Source organism: Elephas maximus, chromosome 11 (genome assembly GCF_024166365.1).
Source record: "Elephas maximus indicus isolate mEleMax1 chromosome 11, mEleMax1 primary haplotype, whole genome shotgun sequence".
Classification (NCBI taxonomy): Eukaryota; Metazoa; Chordata; class Mammalia; order Proboscidea; family Elephantidae; genus Elephas; species Elephas maximus.
Genome location: NC_064829.1, coordinates 102,337,519 through 102,362,964, shown reverse-complemented (window position 1 = coordinate 102,362,964; position 25,446 = coordinate 102,337,519). Strand labels below are relative to the sequence as shown.

At 47.1% G+C, this 25,446-nt stretch overlaps 1 protein-coding gene across 1 annotated transcript; it reads right to left on the bottom strand.

Annotated features, from left to right (window-relative positions):
* Window positions 1-8,464: 8,464 nt before the first annotated feature.
* DACT3 (dishevelled binding antagonist of beta catenin 3) lies at window positions 8,465-22,298 on the bottom strand. Its single transcript, XM_049901440.1, has 4 exons — window positions 22,017-22,298; window positions 14,788-14,884; window positions 14,437-14,589; window positions 8,465-13,110 (listed from the first exon to the last, which is right to left on the bottom strand). Exons 1-4 carry the CDS (start codon window positions 22,263-22,265, stop codon window positions 11,717-11,719), a joined length of 1,893 nt encoding a protein of 630 aa, XP_049757397.1. The 5' UTR covers window positions 22,266-22,298; the 3' UTR covers window positions 8,465-11,716.
* Window positions 22,299-25,446: the final 3,148 nt, after the last annotated feature.

The window sequence follows — 25,446 nt, the reverse complement described above, 5'->3', positions numbered from 1 at the left end:
CCAACTGACTGGAAGAGATCCATATTTATGCCTATTCCCAAGAAAGGTGATCCAACCGAAGATGGGAATTATAGAACAATATCATTAATATCACATGCAAACAAAATTTTGCTAAAGATCATTCAAAAACGGCTGCAACAGTATATCAACAGGGGACTGCCAGAAATTCAGGCTGGTTTCAGAAGAGGAAGTGGAACCAGGGATATCATTGCTGATGTCACATGGATCCTGGCTGAAAGCAGAGATTACCAGAAGGATGTTTACCTGTGTTTTATTGACTATGTGTGGATCATAACAAATTATGGATAACATTGTGAAGAATGGGAATTCCAGAATACTTAATTGCGCTCATGAGGAGCCTTTACATAGATCAAGAGGCAGTTGTTCGGACAGAACAAGGGGATACTGTTTGGTTTAAAAGTCAGGAAAGATGTGCATCAGGGCTGTATTCCTTCACCATACCTATTCAATCTGTATGCAGAACAAATAATACCAGAAGCTGGACCATATGAAGAAGAGCTGGGCATCAGGATTGAAGGAAGACTCATTAACAACCTGTGTTATGCAGATGACACACCTTGCTTGCTGAAAGTGAAGAGGACTTGAAGCACTTACTAATGAAGATCAAAGACCACAGCCTTCAGTATGGATTACACCTCAACATAAAGAAAACAAAAATCCTCACAATTGGACCAATGAGCAACATCATGATAAATGGAGAAAAGATTGAAGTTGTCAAGGATTTCATTTTACTTGTATCCACAGTCAACAGCCATGGTAGCAGCAGTCAAGAAATTAAAAGACGCATTGCATTGGGTAAATCTGCTGCAAAGGACCTCTTTAAAGTGCTGAAGAGCGAAGATGTCACCTTGAAGACTAAGGTGTCCCTGAGTCAAGCCATGGTATTTTTAATTGCATCATATGCATATGAAAGCTGAATAATGAATAAGGAAGACTGAAGAAGAATTGACGCCTTTGAATTGTGGTGTTGGTGAAGAATATTGAATATACCACGGACTGCCAAAAGAACGAACAAATCTGTCTTGGAAGAAGTACAACCAGAATGCTCCTTAGAAGCAAGGATGGTGAGACTGCGTCTTACATACTTTAGACATTGTCAGGAGGGATCAGTCCCTGGAGAAGGACATCATGCTTGGCAGAGTACAGGGTCAGTGGAAAAGAGGAAGACCCTCAACGAGGTGTACTGACACAGTGGCTGCAAAAATGAGCTCAAGCATAATGACGATTGTAAGGATGGCTCAGGACTGGGCAGTGTTTTGTTCTGTTGTGTATAGGGTCGCTATGAGTTGGAACCGACTCGACGGCACCTAACAACAACAACATTGTTTAATGAGAAGCTAGTTTGTTCTGTAAACCATCATCTAAAGTTTAATTTAAAAAAATGACCCATCAATATGTTGCCTACAAGAGACACACCTTAGACACAAAGACATAAACAAGTTAAAAATCAAAGGATGGAAAAAAATATATCAAGCAAACAGTATCCAAAAGAGAGCAGGAGTAGCAATGAGAATTTCAGATAAAATAAGCTTTAAGTCCAAATCCATTATAAGAGACAAAGAAGGGGAATATATAATGATTGAAGGGTCAATCAAGCAAGAAGACATAACAATAATAAATATTTATGCACACAATGACAGAGCTCCAAAATACATGAAACAAACTGTAGCAGAATTGAAAAAAGAAATAGAAAGTTCTATAATAACAGCAGGAGAGTTTAACACACCACTTTCAATAATGGACAGAACAACTAGAAAGAAATTTAATTTAGATACAGAAGCTCTAAATAACACAATCAACCAACCTGACCTCATAGACATAATCAGAACACACCACCCAAGAACAGCACAGAAAACATTCTTCTCTACTGCACACAGATCATTTTTCAGAATAGACCACATTCAAGGCCACAAGGCACGCCTCAATAAATTCAAAAACATTGGCATAATACAAAGCATCCTATCTGACCATAACAGTATAAAACTAGAAATCAGTAACAGAAAGAGCAAGGAAAAAATTAAATACACAGAGACTGAACAATACTTTACTTAAAAACTGCTGGGTCACAGAAGAAATGAAATTACAAAATTCTTAGAATCAAATGAGAATGAAGACACAACATACCAAAGCCCCCAGGACACAGCAAAAGCAGCGCTCAAAGGAAATTTTATAGCAATGAATGCACACATCAAAAAAGAAGAATGGTCCAAAGTCAATAACTTCATCCAACAACTTGAACAAATAGAAAAGGAACAGTAAAAGAAGTCCACAGTCACCAGAAGAAAGGAAATAATAAAGATCAGAACAGAAATAAATGAAATAGAAAAACAATAGAAAGAATCAACAAAACTAGAAATTGGTTCTTTGAGAGAATCATTAAAATTGACAAGCCACTTGCCAAATTGACAAAGGAAAAAAATGAGAAGACATAAATAACCAAAATAAGAAATAAAATGGGTGACATTACAAAGAGGATCATAACAATATTATGAAAAATTGTACTCTAGCAAATTTGAAAACCTAGAAGAAATGGACAAATTTCTAGAAACACACTGTCTACCTAAACTAACACAGAGGTAGAAAACTTAAATAGACCCATTACAAAAGAAGAAATTCAGAACATCGTTAAAAAAAAAACTCCCAACAAAAAAGCCCCAGCTCAGGTGGCTTCACTGGAGAGTTCTACCAAATATTCAGAAATGTGTTGACGCCAATTCTACTCAAACTATTCCAGAATGTAGAAAAGGAAGGAATACTCCCTAATTCATTCTATGAAGCCAGCATAACCCTGATACCAAAGCCAGGCAAAGATACCACAAAAAAAGAAAATTACAGTCCAATATTTCTCATGGATATGGACACAAAAATTCTTGACAGAATTCTAGCCAACAGAACACACAGCATATCAAAAAAATAATACATCGCCATGAGGTGGGATTCATATCAGGGATTCAAGGATGGTTCAACATTAGAAAATCCATAAACGTAATCCGCCACATAAATAAAACAAAGGAAAAGAATCACATGATCATCTCAATTGACGTAGAAAAGGCATTTGATAAAATCCAGCACCATTTCCTGATAAAAACTTTCAGCAAAATAGGATTAGACGGAAAATTTCTCAACACAATTAAGGGCTTATATACAAAACCAAGAGCCAACATTATTTTCAATGGAGAGAGACTGAAAGCATTCCCACTGAAAATGGGAACAAGACAAGGACACCCATTATCACTCTTATTCAATACTGTACTGGAAGACCTAGCCAGAGCAATAAGGCAAGAAAGGTAAATAAGGGCATCCAAACTAATAAGGAAGAAGTAAAACTATCCCTATTCATAGATGACATGATCCTATAAATAGAAAATCCTAGAGATTCTACAAGAAAGTTACCGGAACTAATACAAGAGTTCAGCAAAGTGGCAGGGTCCAAGATCAACATACAGAAATCAGTCAGATTCCTTTACACTAACAAGGAGCACTACAAAAAGGAAATCAAGAAAACAACACCATTCATAATAGCCCCTAAAAGGATAAAATACTGAGGAATAAATCTAACTAGGGACACATGTCTGTCAGTTTGTTGAACTGGGGGGCTTCTGTGTTCCTGTGATGCTGGAAGCTATGCCACCAGTATTCAGATACCAGCAGGGTGACCCATGGAGGGTCAAATGAGAATGAAGACACAACATACCAAAGCCCCCGGGACACAGCAAAAGCAGCGCTCAAAGGAAATTTTATAGCAATGAAAGACTAGGAAGGACCTGACAGTCTACTTCTGAAAAGAATTAGCCGGTGAACACCTTATGAATAATAGTGGAACACTGTCTGATATAGTGCCAGAAGATGAACCCCAAGGTTGGAAGGCCCTCAAGAGATAACTGGGGAAGAGCTGCCTCCTCAAAGTAGAGTCAACCTTAATGACGGATGGAGTAAAGCTTTTGGGACCTTCATTTGCTTATGTGGCATGACTCAAAATGAGAAGAAACAGCTACAAACATCTGTTAATAATCGGAACCTGGAATGTAAGAAGTATGAATCAAGGAAAATTGGAAATCATCAAAAATTAAATGGAACGCACAAACATCGATATTCTAGGCCTTAGTGAGCTGAAATGGCCTGCTACTGGCCGTTTTGAATCAGACAATCACATAGCCTTCTATGCTGGAATGACGACTTGAAGAGGAATGGTGTTGCATTCATCGCCAAAAAAAAAACATTTCAAGATCTATCCTGAGGTACAACGCAGTCAGTGATAGGATAAAATCCATATGCCAACCAGGAAGACAAGTTAATATGACTATTGTTCAAATTTACGCACCAACCACTAAGGACAAAGATGAAAAAACTGAAGACTTTTATCAGCTTCTGCAGTCTGAAATTGATCAAACATGCAATCAGGATCCATTGATAATTACTGGTGATTGGAATGCGATAGTTGGAAACAAAGAAGAAGGATCAGTAGTTGGAAAATATGGCCTTGGTGATAGAAACAATGGCAGAGATTCAATGATAGAATTTTGCAAGACCCACAACTTCTTCAGCACAAATAGCTTTTTTCACCAACATAAACGGCAACTATACACATGGATCTCGCCAGATGGAATACACAGGAATCAAACTGACTATATCTGTGGAAACAGAAGATGGAAGAGCTCAATATCATCAGTCAGAACAAGGCCAGGGGGTAACTGTGGAAGCGACCATCAACTGCTCATATGCAAGTTCAAGTTGGAACTGAAGAAAATCACAGCAAACCCATGAGAGCCAAAGTACAACCTTGAGCATATCCCACCTGAATTTATAGACCATCTCAAAAACAGATTTGATGCGTTGAACACTAATGACTGAAGACCAGAAGAGTTGTGGCATGACATCAAGAACATCACACATGAAGAAAGCAAGAGGTCATTGAAAAGACAGGAAAGAAAGAAAAGACCAAGATGGATGTCAGAGGAGACTCTGAAACTTGCTTTTGAACGTCAAGTAGCTAAAGCAAAAGGAAGAAATGTTCAAGAAAAAGAACCGAACAGAAAATTTCAAAGGGCGGCTCGAGAAGACAAAGTAAAGTACTATAACGACATGTGCAAAGAGCTGGAGATAGAAAACCAAAAGGGAAGAACATGCTCAGCGTTTCTCAAGCTGAAAGAACTGAAGAAAAAATTCAAGCCTCAAGTTGCAATAGTGAAGGATTCTATACTAAATGACGCAGAAAGCATCAAAAGAAGATGGAAGGAATACACAGAGTCATTACACCAAAAAGAATTAGTCGACGTTCAACCATTTTAAGAGGTGGCATATGATCAGGAACTGATGGTACTGAAGGAAGAGGTCCAAGCTGCACTGAAGGCACTGGCGACAAACAAGGCTCCAGGAATTGACGGAATATCAATTGAGATGTTTCAACAAACAGACGCAGCACTGGAAGTGTTTACTCATCTATGCCAAGAAATTTGGAAGACAGTTGCTTGGCCAACCAACTGGAAGAGATTCATATTTATGCCTATTCCCAAGAAAGGTGATCTAACCGAATGCAGAAATTATCGAACAATATCATTAATAGCACATGCAAGCAAAATTTTACTGAAGATTATTCAAAAGCGGCTGTAGCAGTATATCGACAGGGAACTGCCAGAAATTCAGGCTGGTTTCAGAAGAGGAAGTGAAACCAGGGATATCATTGCTGATGTCAGATGGATCCTGGCTAAAAGCAAAGACTACCAGAAGGATGTTTACCTGTGTTTTGTTCACGATGCAAAGGCATTGAACTGTGTGGATCACAACAAATTATGGATAACATTGTGAAGAATGGGAATTCCAGAACACTTAATTGTGCTCATGAGGAATCTGTACACAGATCAAGAGGCAGTTGTTCCGACGGAACAAGGGATACTGAGTGGTTTAAAGTCAGGAAAGGTGTGTGTCAGGGTTGTATCCTTTCACTATACTTACTCAATCTGTATGCTGAGCAAATAATCCAAGAAACTGGACGATATGAACAAGAATGGGGCATCAGGATTGGAGGAAGACTCATTAACAACCTGCGTTATACAGATGACACAACCTTGCTTGCTGAAAGTGAAGAGGACTTGAAGCACTAATGAAGATCAAAGACCACAGCCTTCAGTATGGATTGCACCTCAACATAAAGAAAACAAAAATCCTCACAACTGGACCAATAAGCAACATCATGATAAATGGAGAAAAGATTGAAGTTGTCAGGGATTTCATTTTACTTGAATCCACAATCAACACCCATGGAAGCAGCTGTCAAGAAATCAAAAGATGCATTGCATTGGGCAAATCTGCTACAAAGGACCTCTTTAAGGTGTTGAAAAGCAAAGATGTCACCCTGAAGACTAAGGTGTGCCTGACCCAAGTCATGGTATTTTCAATTGCATCATATGCATGTGAAAGCTGGACAATGAATAAGGAGGACCGAAGAGGAATTGACGCCTTTGAATTTGTGGTGTTGGCGAAGAATATTGACTATACCATGGACTGCCAAAAGAACGAACAAATCTGTCTTGGGAGAAGTATAACCAGAATCTCCTTAGATGCATCTTACATACTTTGGACATGTTGTTGGAGGGACCATTCCCTGGAGAAGAACATCATGCTTGGTAAAGTACAGGGTCAGCGGAAAAGAGGAAGACCCTCAACGAGATGTACTGACACAGTGGTTGCAACAATGGGCTCAAGGATAGCAATGATTGTGAGGATGGCGCAGGGCTGGGCACCGTTTGGTTCTGTGGTACATAGGGTTGGTATGAGCTGGAACCAACTTGACAGCACCTAACAACAACAAGAGAGACATAAAAGACTTATACAAGGAAAATGATAAAACACTACTACAATAGGAAACCAAAAGAGACCTACATAAATAGAAAAACATCCCATGCTCATGGATTGGATGACTTAACATCGTGAAAATATGAATACCATCCAAAGTGATCTATAGATATAACACAATCCTGAACCAAATCCCAACGACATTCTTTAAGAAGCAGAAAAACTAGTCTCCAACTTTATATGGAAAAGAAAGAGGCCCCAAATAGCTAAAGCATTATAGAAGAAGGAGAAAGTAGGAGGCCTCACATCCCAGTCTCAGAACTCACCATACAGCCACGGTAATCAAAACAGCCTGGTACTGGCACAATGACAGACACATAGACCAATGGAACAGAATTGAGATCCCAGAAGTAAATCCATCCAGCTATGGACAGCTGATCTTCAACAAAGGGTGGCAGTCCATTCAATGGGGAAGAAAGAGTCTCTTTAACATGCTGGCAAAACTGGATATCCATTTACAGAAAAGTAAAACAGGATCCATACCTCACACCACACACAAAAACTAATTCAAAATGGATCAAAGACCTAAATGTTAAACTATAAAGTTCCAGAGAGATAACATAGTGACAAGCTAGGGGTGATAATTTGTGGCATAAATACATTATCAAACATAACTAAAAACACACAAACAACAGAAGATAAACCAGATAACCGCGACCTCCTAAAAATTAAGTACTTGTGCTCACCAACAGACTTTACCAAATGAGTAAATAGAGAACCTACAGACTTGGAAGAAGTTTTGGCAACAACATATCTGACAAGCATCTAATATCTAAAATACACAGAAAACTTCAACACCTCAATAACATAATGACAAACAATACAATTAAAAAATGGGCAAAGGACATGAACAGACACTTAACCAAAGGCGACATTCATGTGGCTAACAAACACATGAAGAGATGCTCACAATCAGTAGCCATTAGAAAGATGGAAATCAAAACAACAATGAAATACCATCTCACCCCTGCAAAAATGGCACCGATTAAAAAAAAGAAAACAGAAAAGAACAAATGCTGGCAAGGTTGTGGAGAGATTGGTACTCTTATACATTGCTGGTGAGATTGTAAAATGGTACAACCACTATGGAAAATGGAACGGCGCTCCTTCAAAAAGCTAGAAAGAGAAATATCATATTGTTGTTGCTAGGTGTCATTGAGTCAGTTCTGACTCACAGCGACCCTCTGTGCTCATAGTGACCCTCTGTACAACAGAATGATCCTTTGTACAACAGAACTGCTCGGTCCTGTGCCATCCTCACAATTGTTGTTATCCTTGAGCCCATGGTTGCAGCTACTGTGTCAATCCATCTTGTTGAGGGTCTTCCTCTTTTTCCCTGACCGTTTACTTTACCATATGATCCAGAAACCCCACTATATCCTAGATATAAGAGAGCAGTGACACAAACAGACATACTCACACCCATGTTCATGGCAGCATTATTCACAATAGCAAAAAGATGGAAACAACCTAAGTGTCCATCAACACATGAATAGATAAACAAAATAGGATACATACACACAACGGAATACTACCCAATGATAAAGAATAATGATGAGTCTGTGAAACATAACATGGATGAATCTGGAGGACATTATGCTGAGTGAAATAAGTCAATCACCAAAAGGACATATATTATTTGACTTCATTTTTATAAAAAGTCAAGAATAGGTTTACACACAGGATGCAACATTCTTTGATGGTTACCAGGGATGGGAGGGAGAGGGAGGGAGAATCACTTATTAGATAATGGTGGGTGGGATTAGATAATAGACGTGTGTTAATTCTGGTGAAACAAACAAACAAAAAAACCAAACCCATTGCTGTCAAGTCCAACTCATAGTGACCCCATAGGACAGAGCAGAACTGCCCCACACGTTTCCAAGGAGCAGCTGATGGATTCGTACCGCCAACCTTCTTGGTTAGCTGTCAAGCGCTTAACCACTGGGCCACCAGGGCTCCAAATCTAGTGAAGGGAAAGGTGATACACAATATGGGGAAAGTCAGCACAATGTGACCAAGGTAAACGAAGACACTGAGAGGTATGCAAGAATAAACGACAACTACGGTTAATGCTAAAACATACAATCTTGCAACAACAGTAATAAGCAAAAATATGGATGGTTACATAGGTAGACATGTATGCTATATAGATGTGGGAGGGCATATAGGACTACATGTGTGTGCATACATAGGTACAGTTGTGGGCATTTGTATATACATATTTGTATGGGTTGCATATATATTCATGTATATAATTAAAAAAAATTTTTTTTTTTAATAGAGCACATAAAAGGCACAGTTACAGAAACTTCCGAGACATATACAAACACCTCATGGGACTGAGTTACTGGGTCTGAAGACTCAGGACCATAGTCTCTGGGGACATCTAGCTCCATTGTTCATAAAGATAATGGTCTACAGCCTAGTTAGGTGAGTAGCACCTGGGGTCTTAAAGACTTGTGAGTGGCCATCTAAGATACAACTATTGTCTCCTCCTGTGAAGGAAATCAAGGACTCAAGGGAACAATTAGTCTACAGACTAATGGCACAGCTTCCTTTTGCCTGAGACCAGAAGAACTAGATGGTGCCCGGCTACCACTAATGACTGCTGACAAGGAACACAATAGAAGGTCCCGGTGAGAATGGGATAAAAATGTAGAATGAAACTCAAATTCATTGAAAAAGATCAGATTCACTGGACTGGTAGAGACTAGAGGAAGCCCTGAGACTACTGCCCTAAAATATCCTTTTAATCTGGAACTGAAGCTACTCCCGGAGATCACCTTTCAACCAAATAATAGATTGGCTGATAAAATTAAATAACACTCGTGACAAATGTGCTCCTTAGAAAAATCAACTATACGAGGCCAAACAGGCAACAGTCGCCCAAAAACAAAGATGAGAAGGTAATGAGGGGCGGGGAAAGAAATGCGGAAGGCAGGATGGAAACGGAGACAGTGCGGACACATTGCAGGGAATAGCAACCAATGTCACAAAACAATTTGTGTATGAATTGTTGAATGCAAAACTAATTTGCTGTGTAAACTTTCACCTAAAACACAGTAAAATGTTCAAAAAAAAAAAACAGAAAAGCTAAATAGTGCTATAACCATCAAAAAGAAATTCAATCCTTAATTAAAAACTTTCCCAGAAATAAACCTCCAGGCACAGATTTCTCCCCCAAAATAGGAATGATAAACAATGGTGTATAGTCCAATCTATGTAAATATATGGAGCCCTGGTGACGCAGTGGTTAAGAGCTCGGCTGCTAATCAAAAGGCTGTCAGTTCAAATCCACCAGCCTCTTTGGTAACCCTACGGGGGCCGTTCTTCTCTGTCCTATAGGGTCACTATGAGCCAGAACCGACTCTACGGCAATGGGTTTTTTGTTTATATATGTATCTATACATGTATATAACTATATACATATAGTTATATTACATATATAGTTATACATATTTACATAGTTATTTAGATTCACCGATGCATGCAAACACAAAGAAAAAATGCAAGGATGCACATCAAATTGGTTATGATGACTTCTTGGAGAAGCACTGGGGTTGAGTGAGGGGATTTGGGGGTTGCCCCCTCACCTCTACTGAAACCGTTATTTATGACCAAAATTTAACTCAATCAAAGGCAATTCACTGAAGTAGAACAGTGTATGGTAGGAAGATGCTGTTGAGATCTACCCTGGGATCTGTCAGCTGGCTCTGGCACTACCATTTCTAAAGAACACAGTAGTTACTCTGTGTTAAGCGTTAGTTAATAAATGTTAACCTGTTGCGGTCAAGTCAATTCCAACTCATAGTCACCCTACAGGACAGAGCAGAACTGCCCCATACGGTTTCCAAGGAGAGCCTGGTGGATTCGAACTGCTGACCTTTTGATTAGCAGCCATAGCTCTTAACCACTATGATACCAGGGTTTCTTAATAAATCAGTCCAAAGGAAAGGCATGTCTCCCATTTTGCCAGAGAACACGAGTCCACCACAGATGTTACACTGTGCATTTATTTACAAAGGGGCTAGAGAAGCACACATAATCTGGCCCCCCTGTGCACCGGGGGGTCACCATCGTCATAATAAATACAGTATTTTTAAAAAGGAAGAAAAAAAATACTGGATTGGAACAGCTGAGGGTCATCCTGAGCTCCCCCCCCCAACTCCCTGTCTCAAGGGGTGGGGGGAACAAGATAGATGCCATCCTTCTTCCTCTTTTCCACCTCCCAATCTCCCATAATTGTCCAGGGATAGAGGTGAAAGAGTCTTTCCAGGTGTTGTCAACTCCTACTTGACACTAAATACCCCCAAGTCAGCGCTCCTTCCCTTCCCAGGGCACTCTGCAGGCACCACCTGGGACAGACAGAGTCTCTGACCAGGATGCCAAGGGACACGGAGGGGGGCACTTTGTGAATGAGAGAGGGCCATAGAAAGGAAGCTCAGAAAGGAGGAATGGGGGGGATTCAACAAGAGAAATGAAGGAAGGGGAAGAAACAGATTAAGAGTCTAAACTAAAACAGGGAAATTCAAAATGAATTATTCCTTCTGCATACACGGGCACCCATTGTACAGATGAGGAAACTGAGGCCCAGAGACGGGGAACTTTCTTGCCCAAGAGCTCCAGGCCAGAAGTTGAACTAGGTCAAACAAGGCTCCTCCTCCAATCCTCCCGGTGGTGGTGGGAGAACCTTTTAACCACTATGGCTGTGAAGGGAGGGAAGGTGGTCTTTGGAAGCAGAAAAAACTGTGGTCTTTGGAAGGGAGGTGTGGAAGGGTTAGTGAGTGGGAGTGTGGAGGTGCAGAGGCCATGGAGAGGGAGCCCAATCGAACCTCTAAACTCACACTGTAGTCATGACCTTGAGAGAACCCGAACGGAAACGCAGAATCTTTTTCTTGAGGGCGTGGGAAGCCTTGATCTTCACAAAGACCTTGGCAGGGCCTGCAGGAGCTCCTCCACCTGCACCACCCCCTGGCCCAGAGGCCGCAGTGGCCGCCACCAGCTGCTGCGGCCACACAAGGCCACCGCTGCCTTCTGAGTCGCTGGATGCGGAGCTGAAAGCAGGTGACTCCCCCTCGCTGGCGCTGGATTCGCTCTCCCCATAGCCACCGCCGCCGCCCGTGGGTCCCCGGCGTCCGAGGGGCCCCAGGCGTCCAGCTGAGCACTCCGAGTCGCTGCCTGCACAGCCGTAGAGCAGACGGCGCTGAGGAGCTGACGGGGATGGGCCAGGACCTGGGCCACGGACCGCGGGAGCTCGGGGACGCCCTCGACGCCCATCGGCAGCGTCTATCTCAGCGGTGGAGCGCCAGCGGCGGCAGGCCCCTGCTGCCTGGGCTGCGAGCGTGGGCGCTGGGCCGCGGCGGGGCCGGGGCGGTCGCGGCTCTTCACGTTCAGCCGTAGGGTACTTGGGAGGGCCGGGAGGGATCGCGGCAGCGCGACCCAGCAGGCTGGTCTCGGACTGGGAGCGCGCGGTCTTGCGCGCCCTGGGCGAGCCCCGGCGACCTGAGGCCTCGGTCATGCGTCCGCGGCGCCCTGCGGCCCGGGGACGTTCCCGGGGCGGGGACTGCTCTACGCTGCGGCCACGGGTCAGTGGCGGCGGTTTGCGGCGCGGCGCGCGGCCAGGGAGACCACGGGTGACGGCCTGCGCGCCCGGGATGTACTGCGCCTTCACCAGGCGGCCCTCGGCCGGGCTGTCAGGGGGCGTGGGTGCTACGGGAAGCGCGGGGGGCTCAGGCACCGCCTCCGACTCCCACTGCGAGGCCCAGGCGCGGCTCAGGACGGCGGGGCTGGCGGGACGGCCCCCTGCGCGCTCCACTCCTGACTCAGGCGCGGGCCGCGCGCCGCCGGGGGACGAGGACGCGTCCGGCGGCAGCTGGCGCACGCTGTTTTGGCGCCGCGGGCCGCCGTCCGCGCCCCCGGGGCTGGTCCGGGGCTGGCCCGCCCCCCGGCGGCGGCGCCTGCGCAGGAGCGCCGAGATGTAGCCGTCCAGGGGCCGTCCCGCGCCCACCGCGTCTGGCGAGTTGACTGGAAGGCGGGCGCACGGGCGTGGGCTGCGCAGCGCTACGGCGTGTAGGGGGCTGGGAGTTAGGAAAGGCCCCGCGCGCGGCCGCCGCTCCGCGGACGAGCAAGCCTCTGTGCCCGAAGAGCCCGCGGCCGTCGGATAGGGCGCCGAGAAGGACCGCGGCACGGCGGCCCGAGGGCCCACTGCCTCCCGAGCGCTGGGACTGGCGTCTCCTAGGAGAGGGAGGCAAGAAAGGAAGGGAGTGGAGGGTTCTCAAAGCCCTTTCTTACTGAGCCTGGGAGGGCAGGCTTCCTCCCCGTCTCTCCGCACTCCTTAAAAACCCTGCTTTCATCCTTTTCCCCATATCAGGTTCCTAACAAAATCTTTACAGTGGTTTACAAGCCCCTGCATGAGCTGTCTCACCCACCCCCATCTCCTACAGCCTCCTCTGTTTGTAGGATTCCAGCCAAGCTGGCCTCCTGAATATACACATCAGTTGCCATCGGGCCTCAGGGCCTTTGCACTTGCTGTTCACGCTGCCTGGAACAGTCTTCCCCCAAGATATCTGTTTGTCTGGCTCCCTCTCTTACTTCGGGTCGCCACTCGTATGTCACCGTCTCAGTGAGGACTCCTCTGGCCGTATTTTCTAAAATTGCAACTCCCCAACACAAACGGACACTCTCTAGCCCCTTTCTTTTCCCACTACATGTCCATGTCTAATGTCCTGTGTATTTTACTTTTTGTATGGTAACTATCTCTCCCACTAGAATGTCAGTTGTATAACGGCAGTGATTTGTTCAGCTGTATCTCCTGCCCCTAGGAGAGTGCTTTTTGTTGTGTACCGTGGAGTCGATTCTGACTCAGAGACCCTATATGACACGGTAGAACTGCCCCACAGGGTTTACTAGGCATAGGAAGCCAAACCAAACCTTTCCCTGGGGAGTTGATTCCTAATCTGGCAACCCTATGTGTTGGAGTAGAAGATCACCAGGCTTTTCTTCCACAGTGCCGCTAGGTGGGTTTGAACCACCAACCTTTAGGTTAGTAGTTTTTATTTACTGAGCAGTCACCATATGCCAAGTCCAGTTCCTTAGGGCAGAGGGTCGCTGAATGCTCAAAATATCCCTACCAGGTAGCCATTGTTATGATCCCATTTTAACAGATGAAGAAATGGAGGCCTGCAAAATCACACAAGAAATATCACAGCGGAATTTGAATCCAAATCAGTCTGACTCAGAAGATTGTGCTCAAAACTCTGCTTTTACAGGTCCGTAAAACAAAACAAGACTAAAGGGGCACAACAGCCCAGGTGCAAGGACTGGAAGGCAGGAGGGGAGGGGACAGGAAAGCTGGTAATAGGGAACCCAAGGTCCAGAAGGGAGAGCATTGACATGTGTTGGGGCTGTTAACCAATGTCATAAAACAATATGTGTACTAACTGTTTAATGAGAAGCTAGTTTGTTCTGTAAACCTTCATCTAAAGTGCAATTAAAAAAAAACAAAAACTGTTTTTAGTATCCATTCCCTGGCCCTCAGGGCAGCAACCCAGCTCATCTTACCTAGGGACTTAGGCCGCTCGCTGGCATAGATGCCCCGGGGTTCAGAGGGACCTAGACGTCCATAGGAGCCCGATCCAGAGAAGCCGCTGTCCCCACAGAAGGTCGAGGGTGGTGAGTCTGCAGCTCCTGTGGAACTGGGGTCTTCATAGAAGCCTGGATTCCAGGAAGAAGGGGAGAGAAAATCAGGGGGCCTGGATGGGGAGACAGGGAGAACAAGGGGGCAGAGAGAGGGGAGACCAAGGGTGGGGAGAGGGGAGATCAAGGGGCAGAGACATGGGAAGCCTGAGAGATGGGGTACAGTGGGAAAGATTAGGGTGTCCCAGGAAGGCCCTCCCCTCCACCTGTGCTCACCTGAACTGCGGCCACTCTCCTGCTCCAGGCCCCCAGACTCCAGGCTCAGGTCTCCCAGCTGCTGGCCCAGGTCCCAGATGAGCCCAGGCAGGGCTTCCTGGGGGCATGGGGAGAGCAGGATGGTCAGAAGAGCCCCAATCCTCTGTCCACTAGTCGCTCATTCCATGGGCTCATGGCAGAATCTCACTTTTGATTTCAAAAGGGCAAAAGCAGTAACTGAGTCCCGGGACACCCCTCAATATCTGTCCTTTCAGCCTGCTTAGAAAGTCCTTCTGGCTGTCTAGCTCCAGTTCTTCATGCTGCAGTCCCAGCTCAGTCCCTCTTAGGTATGATGAAGCCTCATTCCTTGGGACATCCATATCAGCTGTTTCCCTCATCTATGCTTACAGTCCTTTAGCCCCTATTAGAATTTCCCTCTTTGAATCTAACTTCAGATCTTCTTGCTGTAAGGGCTGTTCACTGCGAAAACACTGTACCCAGCCTTCAGCAGATCCCTTAGCCATAGGTGTGCCTTCTCCCAATCCTTAACTCTGCCTTCTCAGATCCTCCCGTCTCCCCCCATTGCCATTGGGAAAGATTAACTGTAGCACCTTTAGAAAGTCCTTTTGCTAGTTTCCCTTAAGTCCTTCTTGCTACAGACTGACTCTTTCCCTCTTGTAGTTAAAACAGGGTTGACCACAACTCATACACTTTTTTGGTCCTTCCCTCAGAACTCCCTCTCCCTACTGGGAAGTCCTTATGTGGGTCTAGCCTTAGTGGTATTGCTGCAAGGAGCGTTCGTGCCAAGCCTCAATAGGTCTCTTTACCCCAGAGACCGTATTTTCCTCCAGCCCTTGCTCCATTCCAACTCAGAAGCCCCCAATGTCTGCCCACAGTGCCTCACTCATCCCAATGAAAAATGCCCTCAAGTCTATCCTAGATTCTTCTTGTTGCTGGAAAAGACCATTTTTTATCAGGTGCGAATAAATGGAAGTGAAAACTCTTTGAGAGGAGTAGCAGTTACTGAGGGTGGGAGCTGAAACAACGTGGGGTTTCCAAGACACTAGAACTTAACCCCTTTTTGGAAAACTGAGGCCCAGAGCCAGGAAGAGTTTCCTATGGGTCTGGAAGAGGCCAGAGGTGGCCACAGCCTCCGGCAGACGGTTGACCCGCAGACAAAAGCGGCTTGTCTGGGCAGCAGGAGGGAGGGAGGGAGGGAGGAGGGGCTTGGAGGGCAGGCGCCCAGCCTTTCCTATTTAGGGCAGAAAGACAAGCTGGCTTCCCCCAAGCGCCGCCCCAGCTGCCCCTCCCCAGCTCTCCCGGGGCTCTCCAGACCCACCCCCACCCCGCCCAGAACAGAAGCCCCCGTCTGGGCCTGTTTATGCAAGGAAGGTCAACAAAGCATTCCACTTTGGGCTCCTGCCCTGGTGTGAAAAGATGCTCACAGTGGAGTCATCTTAGAGCAAAGCAGAACCCAGGAAAGCAGCCTAACTGTGCAGCATCAAAACCCCAAAACCAAACCCATTGCGGTCCAGTCAATTCCAACTCATAGGGACCCTATAGGACAGAGTAGAACTGTCCCCATAGGGTTTCCAAGACTGTAAACCTTTACAAAAGCACACAACCACATCTTTCTCCCACGGAGTGGCTGGTGGGTTTGAACGACCTTTTTTTGGTTAGCCACTGCACCACCAGGGCTCTGTGCAGCATCAGGGGGTGCCTAAAAAGATCATGGGCTGCCCATATACCCTGTGTCATGTCCTGCCACTGATCATTCACTTGGTCACTCCGCTGTAGCCACACCGGCCTCCTTGCTGTGCCTTGAACATGCTGTGTATGCTCCTACCCCAGGGCCTTTGCACTGGCGGTTCTCCCTGTAGGACAGGTTTCTCCCACATACCTACTGGCTGTCTCCCTTGCTTCATTCAGGCCTCTGCTTACATAGTCCCTTTTCTGACCAAACCAAAACCAAAACCTGTTGCTGTGGAGTCGATTCCGATTCATGGTGACCGCATGTGTTATAGAGTGGAACTGCTCCATAGGGTTTCCCTGGCAGCAGCTCTGCAGGAGAAAGACCTAACGATCTGTTTCCATGAAGATTATAGCCAAGAAAACCCTATGAGGCCCTTCTACTCTGTCATATGGGGTCACTATGAGTCAAAATCGATTCTATAGCACCTAACAACAACAAATCTTCATGGAACCAGATTGCCAGGCCTTTCTTCCATGGCACCACTGGATGGGTTCAAACTGCCAACCTTTAGGTTAGTAGTTGAGTGCAAATCATATGAGCCACCCAGGCACCTCCTTCTCTGAGCACCCTGTCTAACATAGCTCCCCTGTGTTTTCTACGTGGCAGTAATGACTTCCTGGCTTAAAATTATGTACCGATTTGTTACTTGACCATCAGCTCCCGGACAGCAGGGATTTTTGTCTGTTTTGTTCACTGCTGTGTCCCAAGTGCCCAGAACAATCCCTGGCAGAAAGGAAGTGCTTGGTAAGTATTTGATGAAAGAATTAATGTCTACAATGGAATACTATGCAGCTGTTAAAATGGAATCAATTTCAGTATGGAATCATCACCAAGATCCATGCTGAGTGGCAAAGGAAAAGTACAAAATATATAATATGACTGTGAGAATCACCTGGGGGCTTGTTAAAACCCAGACTGCTGCGACTGACTTCCGGTTTCTGATTGGGGTCTGGGGGTTAACAGTAACCTCAGTAGAAAGGCCTTTTGCTAGTCTCCCTTAAGCCCTTGCTGCTGCAGACCGATTCTTTCAGAATCTGCATTTTGAACAAGTTCCCGCGTGATCTGATGCAGCTGGTCCAGGGGCCACACTTTGAGAACCACTGGCATAGATTCTGGGACCTTACCCAAGAAACTGGAATTTGTAAAAAAAAAAAAAAGCAAAGCTCTACATGTCTTGGTATGTAAACTGTTTTTGTGAGTCAAGGCGCAGGAAGAAGTCTGGAAGGACTCACAGTAAGGTGACAAACGGTGTTCCTCTCAATTGAGGGGGTGGATTTAGGAGATCAAGGGAGGAAAAGGGGAAGTGAAGTGTTTAAGGAGGCATGACTTGGAGCCAAATTGTTGTTGTGTGCTGTCAAGTCAATTTGAACTCAAAGTGACCCCATGTGACCCAGCAGAACTGCCCCACAGTGTTTCCTAGGTTGTAGTCTTTACAGAAGCAGATTGCCAAGTCTTTTCTCCTGCAGAGCCACTGGGTGGGTTCAAACCGCCAACCATTCAGCTAGCAGCCAAGTGTTTTAACCAGCTAGGGTCCAATCCCAGCTCTGCCAAGTCCGAGTTTTGTGACCTTGGGCAGGTTACTTCACCTCTCTGGGCCTCAGTTTTCTCATCCGTAACATGGGCATTATACAATTCTCTCCCTTATGGAGTTATTGTGCAGACTTAATGAATTTTAAAAAACAGTTCCTTTAAAACACTTATTAAGTGGTAACTTTTCTTATTACATGAAAGCTATACCTTTCTTACAAGGAAAATATAAATGGTGTTTTTACTTATAAATGTAGAATAGCAAAAAGGTGGAAGCAACCAAGGTGCCCATCAACGGATGAATGGATAAATAAATTATGGTATATTCACACAGTGGAATACTATGCATCGATAAAGAACAGCGAGGAATCTGTGAAACATTTCATAACACAGAGGAACCTGGAAGGCATTATGCTGAGTGAAATTAGTTGCAAAAGGACAAATATTGCATAAGACCACTATTATAAGAACTTGAGAAATAGTTTAAACTGAGAAGAAAACATTCTTTTGTGGTTACGAGAGGGGGGAGGGAGGTGGGGGGGAGAGGGACATTCACTAATTAGATAGTAGATAAGAACTACTTTAGGTGAAGGGAAAGACAGCACACAATACAGGGGAGGTCAGCACAACTGGACTAAACCAAAAGCAAAGAAGTTTCCTGAATAAACTGAATGCTTCGAAGGCCAGCGTAGCAGGGGCAGGGGTCTGGGGACCATGGTTTCAGGGGACATCTAAGTCAATTGGCATAATAAAATCTATTAAGAAAACATTCTGCATCCCACTTTGAAGAGAGGTGTCTGGGGTCTTAAATGCTAGCAAGCAGCCATCCAAGATGAATCAATTGGTCTCAACCCACCTGGATCAAAGGAGAATGAAGAACACCAAGGACACAAGGCAATTATGAGCCCAAGAGACGGAAAGGGCCACATGAACCAGAGACTACATCATCCTGAGACCAGAAGAACTAGATGGTGCCTGGCTACAACCGATGACTGCCCTGACAGGGAACACAACAGAGAACCCCTGAGGGAGCAGGAGAGCAGTGGGATGCAGACCCCAAATTCTCATAAGACCAGACTTAATGGTCTGACTGAGACTAGAAGGACCCCAGTGGTCATGGCCCCCAGACCTTCCATTAGCCCAGGACAGGAACCATTCCCAAAGCCAAGTCTTCAGACAGGGATTGGACTGGACAATGGGATAGAAAAAGATGCTGGTGAAGAATGAGCTTCTTGGACCAAGTAGACACATGAGACTATGTAGGCATCTCCTATCTGGAGGAGAGATGAGAGGGAAGAGGGGGTTAGAAGCTGACGGAATGGACACGAAAAGAGAGAGTAGAGGAAGGGAGCGGGCTGTCTTATTAGGGGGAGAGCAATTAGGAGTATATAGTAAGGTGTATATAAATTTTTGTATGAGAGACTGACTTGATTTGTAAACTTTCACTTAAAGCACAATAAAAATTAAAAAATATATAAATGTAGAAAATTATTTATTTATTTTGGTAAAGTCTGCAGGTCTAATTTCAGTTCTTCTACTGTTTTTTTTTTTTTTTTACTGCAGAGAAGAGCAGGAATTAGAGGGCAGACAGGAGAGGCCTCCTCTTCCCCTAGCTGGGACCCCTTCCTTCCCAGCCACCTCAGTCACCCATTACCCCCAGCCCCAATAGAAAGTCTGACTTTATTCCTTCTAGAGGCAAACTGGTGAAATTTCAGCGCGAAGGACCAGAAGGTCCTTAGTAGTCTGAATTTGGCCCCCTGCCTGCTCACATGCCCCCCATCTTATTTTTGCAAGCCCTTCTATACATGGCCTCAGGCCACTCTGCTCAGGCAGGTGTAAAAAGGGTGTGGTCAGGGCCCCTGGAGACCCCTGAGCCCAAACCTTCCCAGACCTTTGCTTCTCTCAGCTCGCATGTCCCAGTCAGGATCCAGTGCCCTTCATCTCCGTTAGGAAGTCCTGCAAATCTAACTTAAGTCCTTCCTGCTGGAACTTCCAACAGGAAGCTCTGACCACACACAGGCTTTCCTTCTGGGGAGATCACAGGACCTAGGAACCTCTCCCCCTCAATTGAGGGTTTTTGCCTCTCTTCTCCCAGATACCCCTAGTCTTTACCTGGCATCCCCACTATTCCTATTAAAAAGTAATCAAATCTGACTTGAGTTTTTCTTGCTGCAAAGAGAGTGTATGGGGGGGGTCAGCTTCATAAGACAAGGGCTCAGGGATCAGAGGAGGCTCCTACTCCCTCCCCAGAAGGACTTAGAAACCCCCAACATCAGAGGAGTTTATATTTAGCGCTTCTCTGCTTCTTCTTCAGTGCGGCTGTCTCCCTCCACCCTCCCCCCCGCCACCGCCTCCTCCCTGATGCCAGGACCGAGCTTTGCCTGGAGACTGTGAGGGGGAGAGGCCGCCCCACTACCAGCTCAAGTCAGCCAGGGAACCGAGTGGTGGGGGGAGTCGGAGGGGCAGAGAGATGAGAAGACCGAGGGGCAGAGAGATGGGGAGATGGAGGGACGGGGGAGAGGGGACCAAGGGGAAAAAGGGGGGGAGACTGAGGTACTGAGGGAAGAAGGACACTGTCGCCCATACCCTCTCCCTCTCCTCCTCAGGGTGGGAGGCACCTTCCCAAGCCCAGCCAACTTGGGTGGGGGGAGCTGGTGAAGGCCCCCACAACCGTCTCCAACTTTAGGAGGGGGTGGGGCCTCCCACAGCTGTTTCTGTTTCCCGAGAAGAATGTGTAGGGTCCCCCTCCCGGCGGGGGAGGGGCTGGGCTTGCAGCCCCAGAGTCGGGCTTCGGCCCCACCTCCCCACTCCCCATCTGGGGAGGGGGCGGCCGAGGTCAGCCGCAGGGAGAGCCCCCTTCCCCCAAACCTCGGCTCAGATTTCCCCAAACGGGAAGCTCTGGCCACACACAGGCTTGGGGATGGGATCAGCAAGTGGAGCCAGGGTCTGGGGCCTGGCAGGCTTGAGGGGGGGTGCAGCTGGGGGAGGGGCAGAGACAGATAGAGACCGAGACGTGGGGCTGGAAGAGAAAGAGGTGCAGCAATGCAGGAAAGGAAAGCCAGGGAAGCAGAGATAGAGAGACACAGGGAGACAGAGACAGAGGGACAGAGCGTAAAGAAAGAAAGAGAGGCAGACACAAAGTCACAGTGATGTGGGGATAGGGAGAGAATAAGAGAATCCAGGAAGAGGTCAGGAGAATGAAGGAATGATATCGAGAGGGGGAGAGGGATGGTGCCTCCTTAAATCAATCCGGAGACCTCTGTCTCATTTTCCACCATTAGAGCGCCAACGAGGTCCAGAAGTCAGACTCCCGTGGCGCCTCAACCCGCCCTCTCTGGGATCAAGGAGGGCTGGGACCAGGTAGGAAAGGAAGGGAAATGTCACCCAAGGGACAAGATCCCCATGGGGTCGTCAGGGACCATGAGCTTCCTCTCAGCAGTGATCCCTCCCACAAGAGGCCCTAAGGCCCCCTCCCCCATCCTGCCCCCTCCAGAGATCTCCAAGCACACCAGGATTTAGGGAAGATGGAGCCCTGGTAGCCGGGCTGGGATGGGAGTATGTTTGGATCACGGCTGTGTGGGCTGTGTGACCTTGGGTGAGTCGCTTGCCCTCTCTGAACCTCAGTTTCTTTTTCCGTAAAATGGGGACGATCACCTCCTATCTCCCAAGCTCCAAGGGGACCACGCACGCAAAGTATTCGGCGCCCAGCTTGACACATACTTGGCGCCCAGAAGGATTTTTCTTTGGTGAAGAGGTAGAGGATGGCCCCAGTGGGGGAATGCAATCTCCACCACCACCTTCTGTCCGGGTTTGGAGGAGAGGGTCAGATCCCGCCGGCCGCCCGGACTCCCTGTCCTCACCCCCTTCCTCTCCCCTCCCCCCCGTCGCGATCGGGACCGGTGTCTAAGCGTCCAACCAAGACAGACAGACTGGGGGAGGGGCGGGGACGGACGGACAGGCGGCCCCTCACCAGCTGCTCTTCCAGGGCCGCCGCGGCCCGGCGCGCCGCCGCCGCATCTTCGTCCTCCTCGGCGTCCTCCTCGTCCTCGGCCTCTGCGCCCCCCATTCCGGGCTGGGCCAGCCGCAGCGCCTGCTGCACGCGGTACTCCTGCCTCTCCCGGAGCCAGTGCAACTCGCAGAGGCCAGCCAGGCTGCCCTCCAGCCAGCCCCGCAGCCGGCCCCGCTCGGGGCTCACCGGGAACGAGAAGGCCCCGATCATGGCTGCGGCCCCCCGCCCCAGCCTGGCCGGGCCCCGCGGCCACCCCTCTCCCGGTCCCACCTCCCCGCCCCAGCAGCCCGCCTGCCGCCCGCCCGCTGGCCCGGCTGTCACCGTCTCATCTGCATAGACGCCCGCCCATTGGGCCGCCCACCGGCGCCTTATCTGCATGACCACGCCCCTGGCGACAGAGCAACCGCCGCCTATTGGCCTGTCCCCGCCCTTGCTCGGCCGTCCGGCCACGCCCCCCAACACGACGCATGCTCGCAGCTGCCTACTTGCTCCTCTTACTGGTGGCCTCGCCACGCCCCCCGCGCGCCTACCTTTGGGCTCAGGCCACACCCTCCATGCATCTCAATAAAATATATCCGCCCTTGCTCCACTACCATTGGTCGGTACCTCCCCGGCCCCACGGTTGGTTACGCCCCCTTGCGGGCGAGCTCGGGCTACCATTGGACTGTCCAGTGGGAGGGGGAGGGGGTGATCTATAAATAAAGAATGGGTCCACGTGACAGTTTGGCTGTTGCACCTCCCTCCTCCTCGACCCTCTACTTCTGAGGCTGAGCAGAGGGCGGAAATGGTTAGGGGTTTGAGCCCTGATTTCATCTCCTCGTGAAGCGTTCCTTATTTAGTATAACTCATCTGTAAAAGAAGAGGCTGGTCCACCTTTTAGCCAAAAGATTAGACAGACCTATAAGACAATAACACACTTGAGTAAAGTGCTTTTTAGTTTAATCAAGTATAGGGCACCAAATGGGCAACCCCTGTCCAAAAGCAAAGAGACGAAGGCAGGGAGGGGCTGGAAGAATGGACAGGGAGAACCCTGGGAGGAAAGAGAAAGGGGTGAGTGCTGGCACATCGTGGGGATTGCAACCTATGTCACAAAACATTTTGTGTATAATTTTTGAATGAAAAACTAATTTGCACTGTAAACTTTCACCTAAAACAATGAAATTTTTTAAAATGTTGAAATTGGAAAAGTTGTTATATTTGTCATGATAATAGAAATTGAAAGGAAAAAAAAAGAGGCCAAGGTTAAGACTGACATCCTCCTGTAAAAATTATGCTTCTAAGCTTCACTATCGTGCGGCCTGTGCCCTGCGCTTAGAAGAGTTCTACGCTTGGTTTAATGCTCTGCTGTAGCTGTCTAGAATTTTTTTTTTTTTTAACAAGGGGCCTTGGGCTTTACAAATTAGACAGCCCATCTTGCTTCTAAGAGTGTAAAGATTGATTGTATCCCCCATTCTGGAATTATAAGACCTCGGGTGGAAGCTTCCATGATTCGTCCAGAATAGAATTTAAGTGTCCTTTGTCCCCCAGGTGCTGTGGTGCTTTGTGCTCACTGTTCTACGATTCCAGGGGCCTTTGTTCTATGTTCTGAGAGGCTTTGTTCTCAGCCTTCTAAGATGCTCTGTTCCCAGCGTTCTGTGGTCCTAAGAGTCTCAGTTTGAGAGCCTTTTCCAAGGTTCCCTCCTCCCTTCCCGGGCTCCGTCAGCGGGCTAGTGCCCCCTCAGGTGGCCAGCCTGTGTCACTACGCCGAGTGTGCCTCCCTGTAATCTTCAGACCTAGTTCCCATATTCGTACCCATTTCTCAGACAGACCTTGACTTTCTAAGAGCCAGGGACCTGGAAGATCATGTGAGAATGACGCCTCCTGCACAAGGCGACTTTCTGGTCATAAGCTGGAGAGATATTTGGAGTGATTAAGAGCAAGGACTTGGGAGTCACACGGCCTGAGGGTGAATCCCAGCTCTGTCACTATGACCTTGGGAAAGTGGCTTGGTCTCTCTGTACCTCAGTTTCCTCATCTGTATAGTGGGGGTCATAATACATAATGTTATTATGAGACTTAAATGACATACGTGACAAGGGTGTGGAGTAGTGCCTCCCACATCACATATAAAGAGCTACAGGATTCGATAAATACGCAAAAAGTAATCTAAAAAAAAAAAAAAAACCTGTTGCCACTGAGTCGATTCTGACTCATTGCGATCCTATAGGACAGAGTTGAGCTGCCCCATAGGGTCCCCAAGGAGCGGCTGATGGATTCGAACTGCTGATCTTTTGGTTAGTAGCTGTACCATTTAACCACTGTGCCGCCAGGGCCCCCCCAAAGTAATGTAGTGAGTGCCAAAAAGAAAAACAAATTCAGACTTTTGTAGAGACAAATTTTATTCAGTCCCTTGTCTAGTTCTAGACAAACCTACCTAATCTGTCCTTGAACAACTCTGATTGTCCAACAATTGAGAAACTATGGGGGGATTGGTAGAGGTCTGGAGAACTCTGGACAAGATTTTTGAAGTAGTCAATGTCTGGGATGATGTCAGGATTGGTTTTTCATCCCTGCTGTTTGTGCAAGACCAGCTCAGCCATGTTGAGCCTGGTACTGATTCAGGGTTCTGGTCACCAGGAGTGAAGGAGGGAAGATAAGAGAATTATCAAAGTTTGAATATACCGTAATACCAGTTGCCATCAAGTCAACTCTGACTCATGGTGACTCTGTACATGTCAGAGTAGAACTGTATTCCATAGGGTTTTCAAAGGCTGATTTTTCAGAAGTGGATTGCCAGGCCTTTCTTTCGAGGCATCTCTGGGTGGACTCGAAACTCCAACCATTCGGTCGCTTGTGGGTATGTTAACCACTCGCACCACCCAGGGACTCCTATGAGTCAGAGTCAACCTGAAGGCAACTGGTTATGTAATCACAAGGGTCCTTATAAAAGAAAGGCAGGAAGGTCAGAGAGAAGATGTGACAAGAGAAGCAGAGGTTGTAGTGATGAGTTTTGGAGATGGAGGAAGGGGCCATGAGCAGGAGGCTTCTAGAAATTGATTCTCCTCTAGAGCCTCCAGAATGAACTCAGCCCTGTCTACACCTTGATTTCAGCCCCATAAGACCCATTTCAGACTTCTGACCTCCGTAACTGTGAGATACAGACTTGCGCAGGCTCAGGTGGGGGATGTGAGTCAGATGTTTGGGCTGCCTTGGCTTCAGGAAGAGGCTTAAACCCTATGGGCTGTTGAAAGTCAGTGAGGACATACTCTGCTTGGAAATCTCCTGGATGGTTAAGCTAAGCGCTAGCCACACCTCCATACAGTTCTATCCTGGGTCTGTGATGGGAAACCGATTTGTTCCTCTGTTATCCACACAGCCGAATCCTAGACCAATCAGTTCTAGAGAGAAAGGT

Bases quoted from the DNA above. Each gene is read 5' to 3' on its own strand.
- DACT3 (XM_049901440.1), bottom strand. From the start codon at position 22,265: ATGATCGGGGCCTTCTCGTTCCCGGTGAGCCCCGAGCGGGGCCGGCTG. The intron at 14,590-14,787 runs GTGAGCACAGGT...CCTGGAATCCAG, and splicing joins GGAGAGTGGCCGCAGTTCAG to GCTTCTATGAAGACCCCAGT. The intron at 13,111-14,436 runs GTAAGATGAGCT...TCCCTCTCCTAG, and splicing joins CGAGCGGCCTAAGTCCCTAG to GAGACGCCAGTCCCAGCGCT.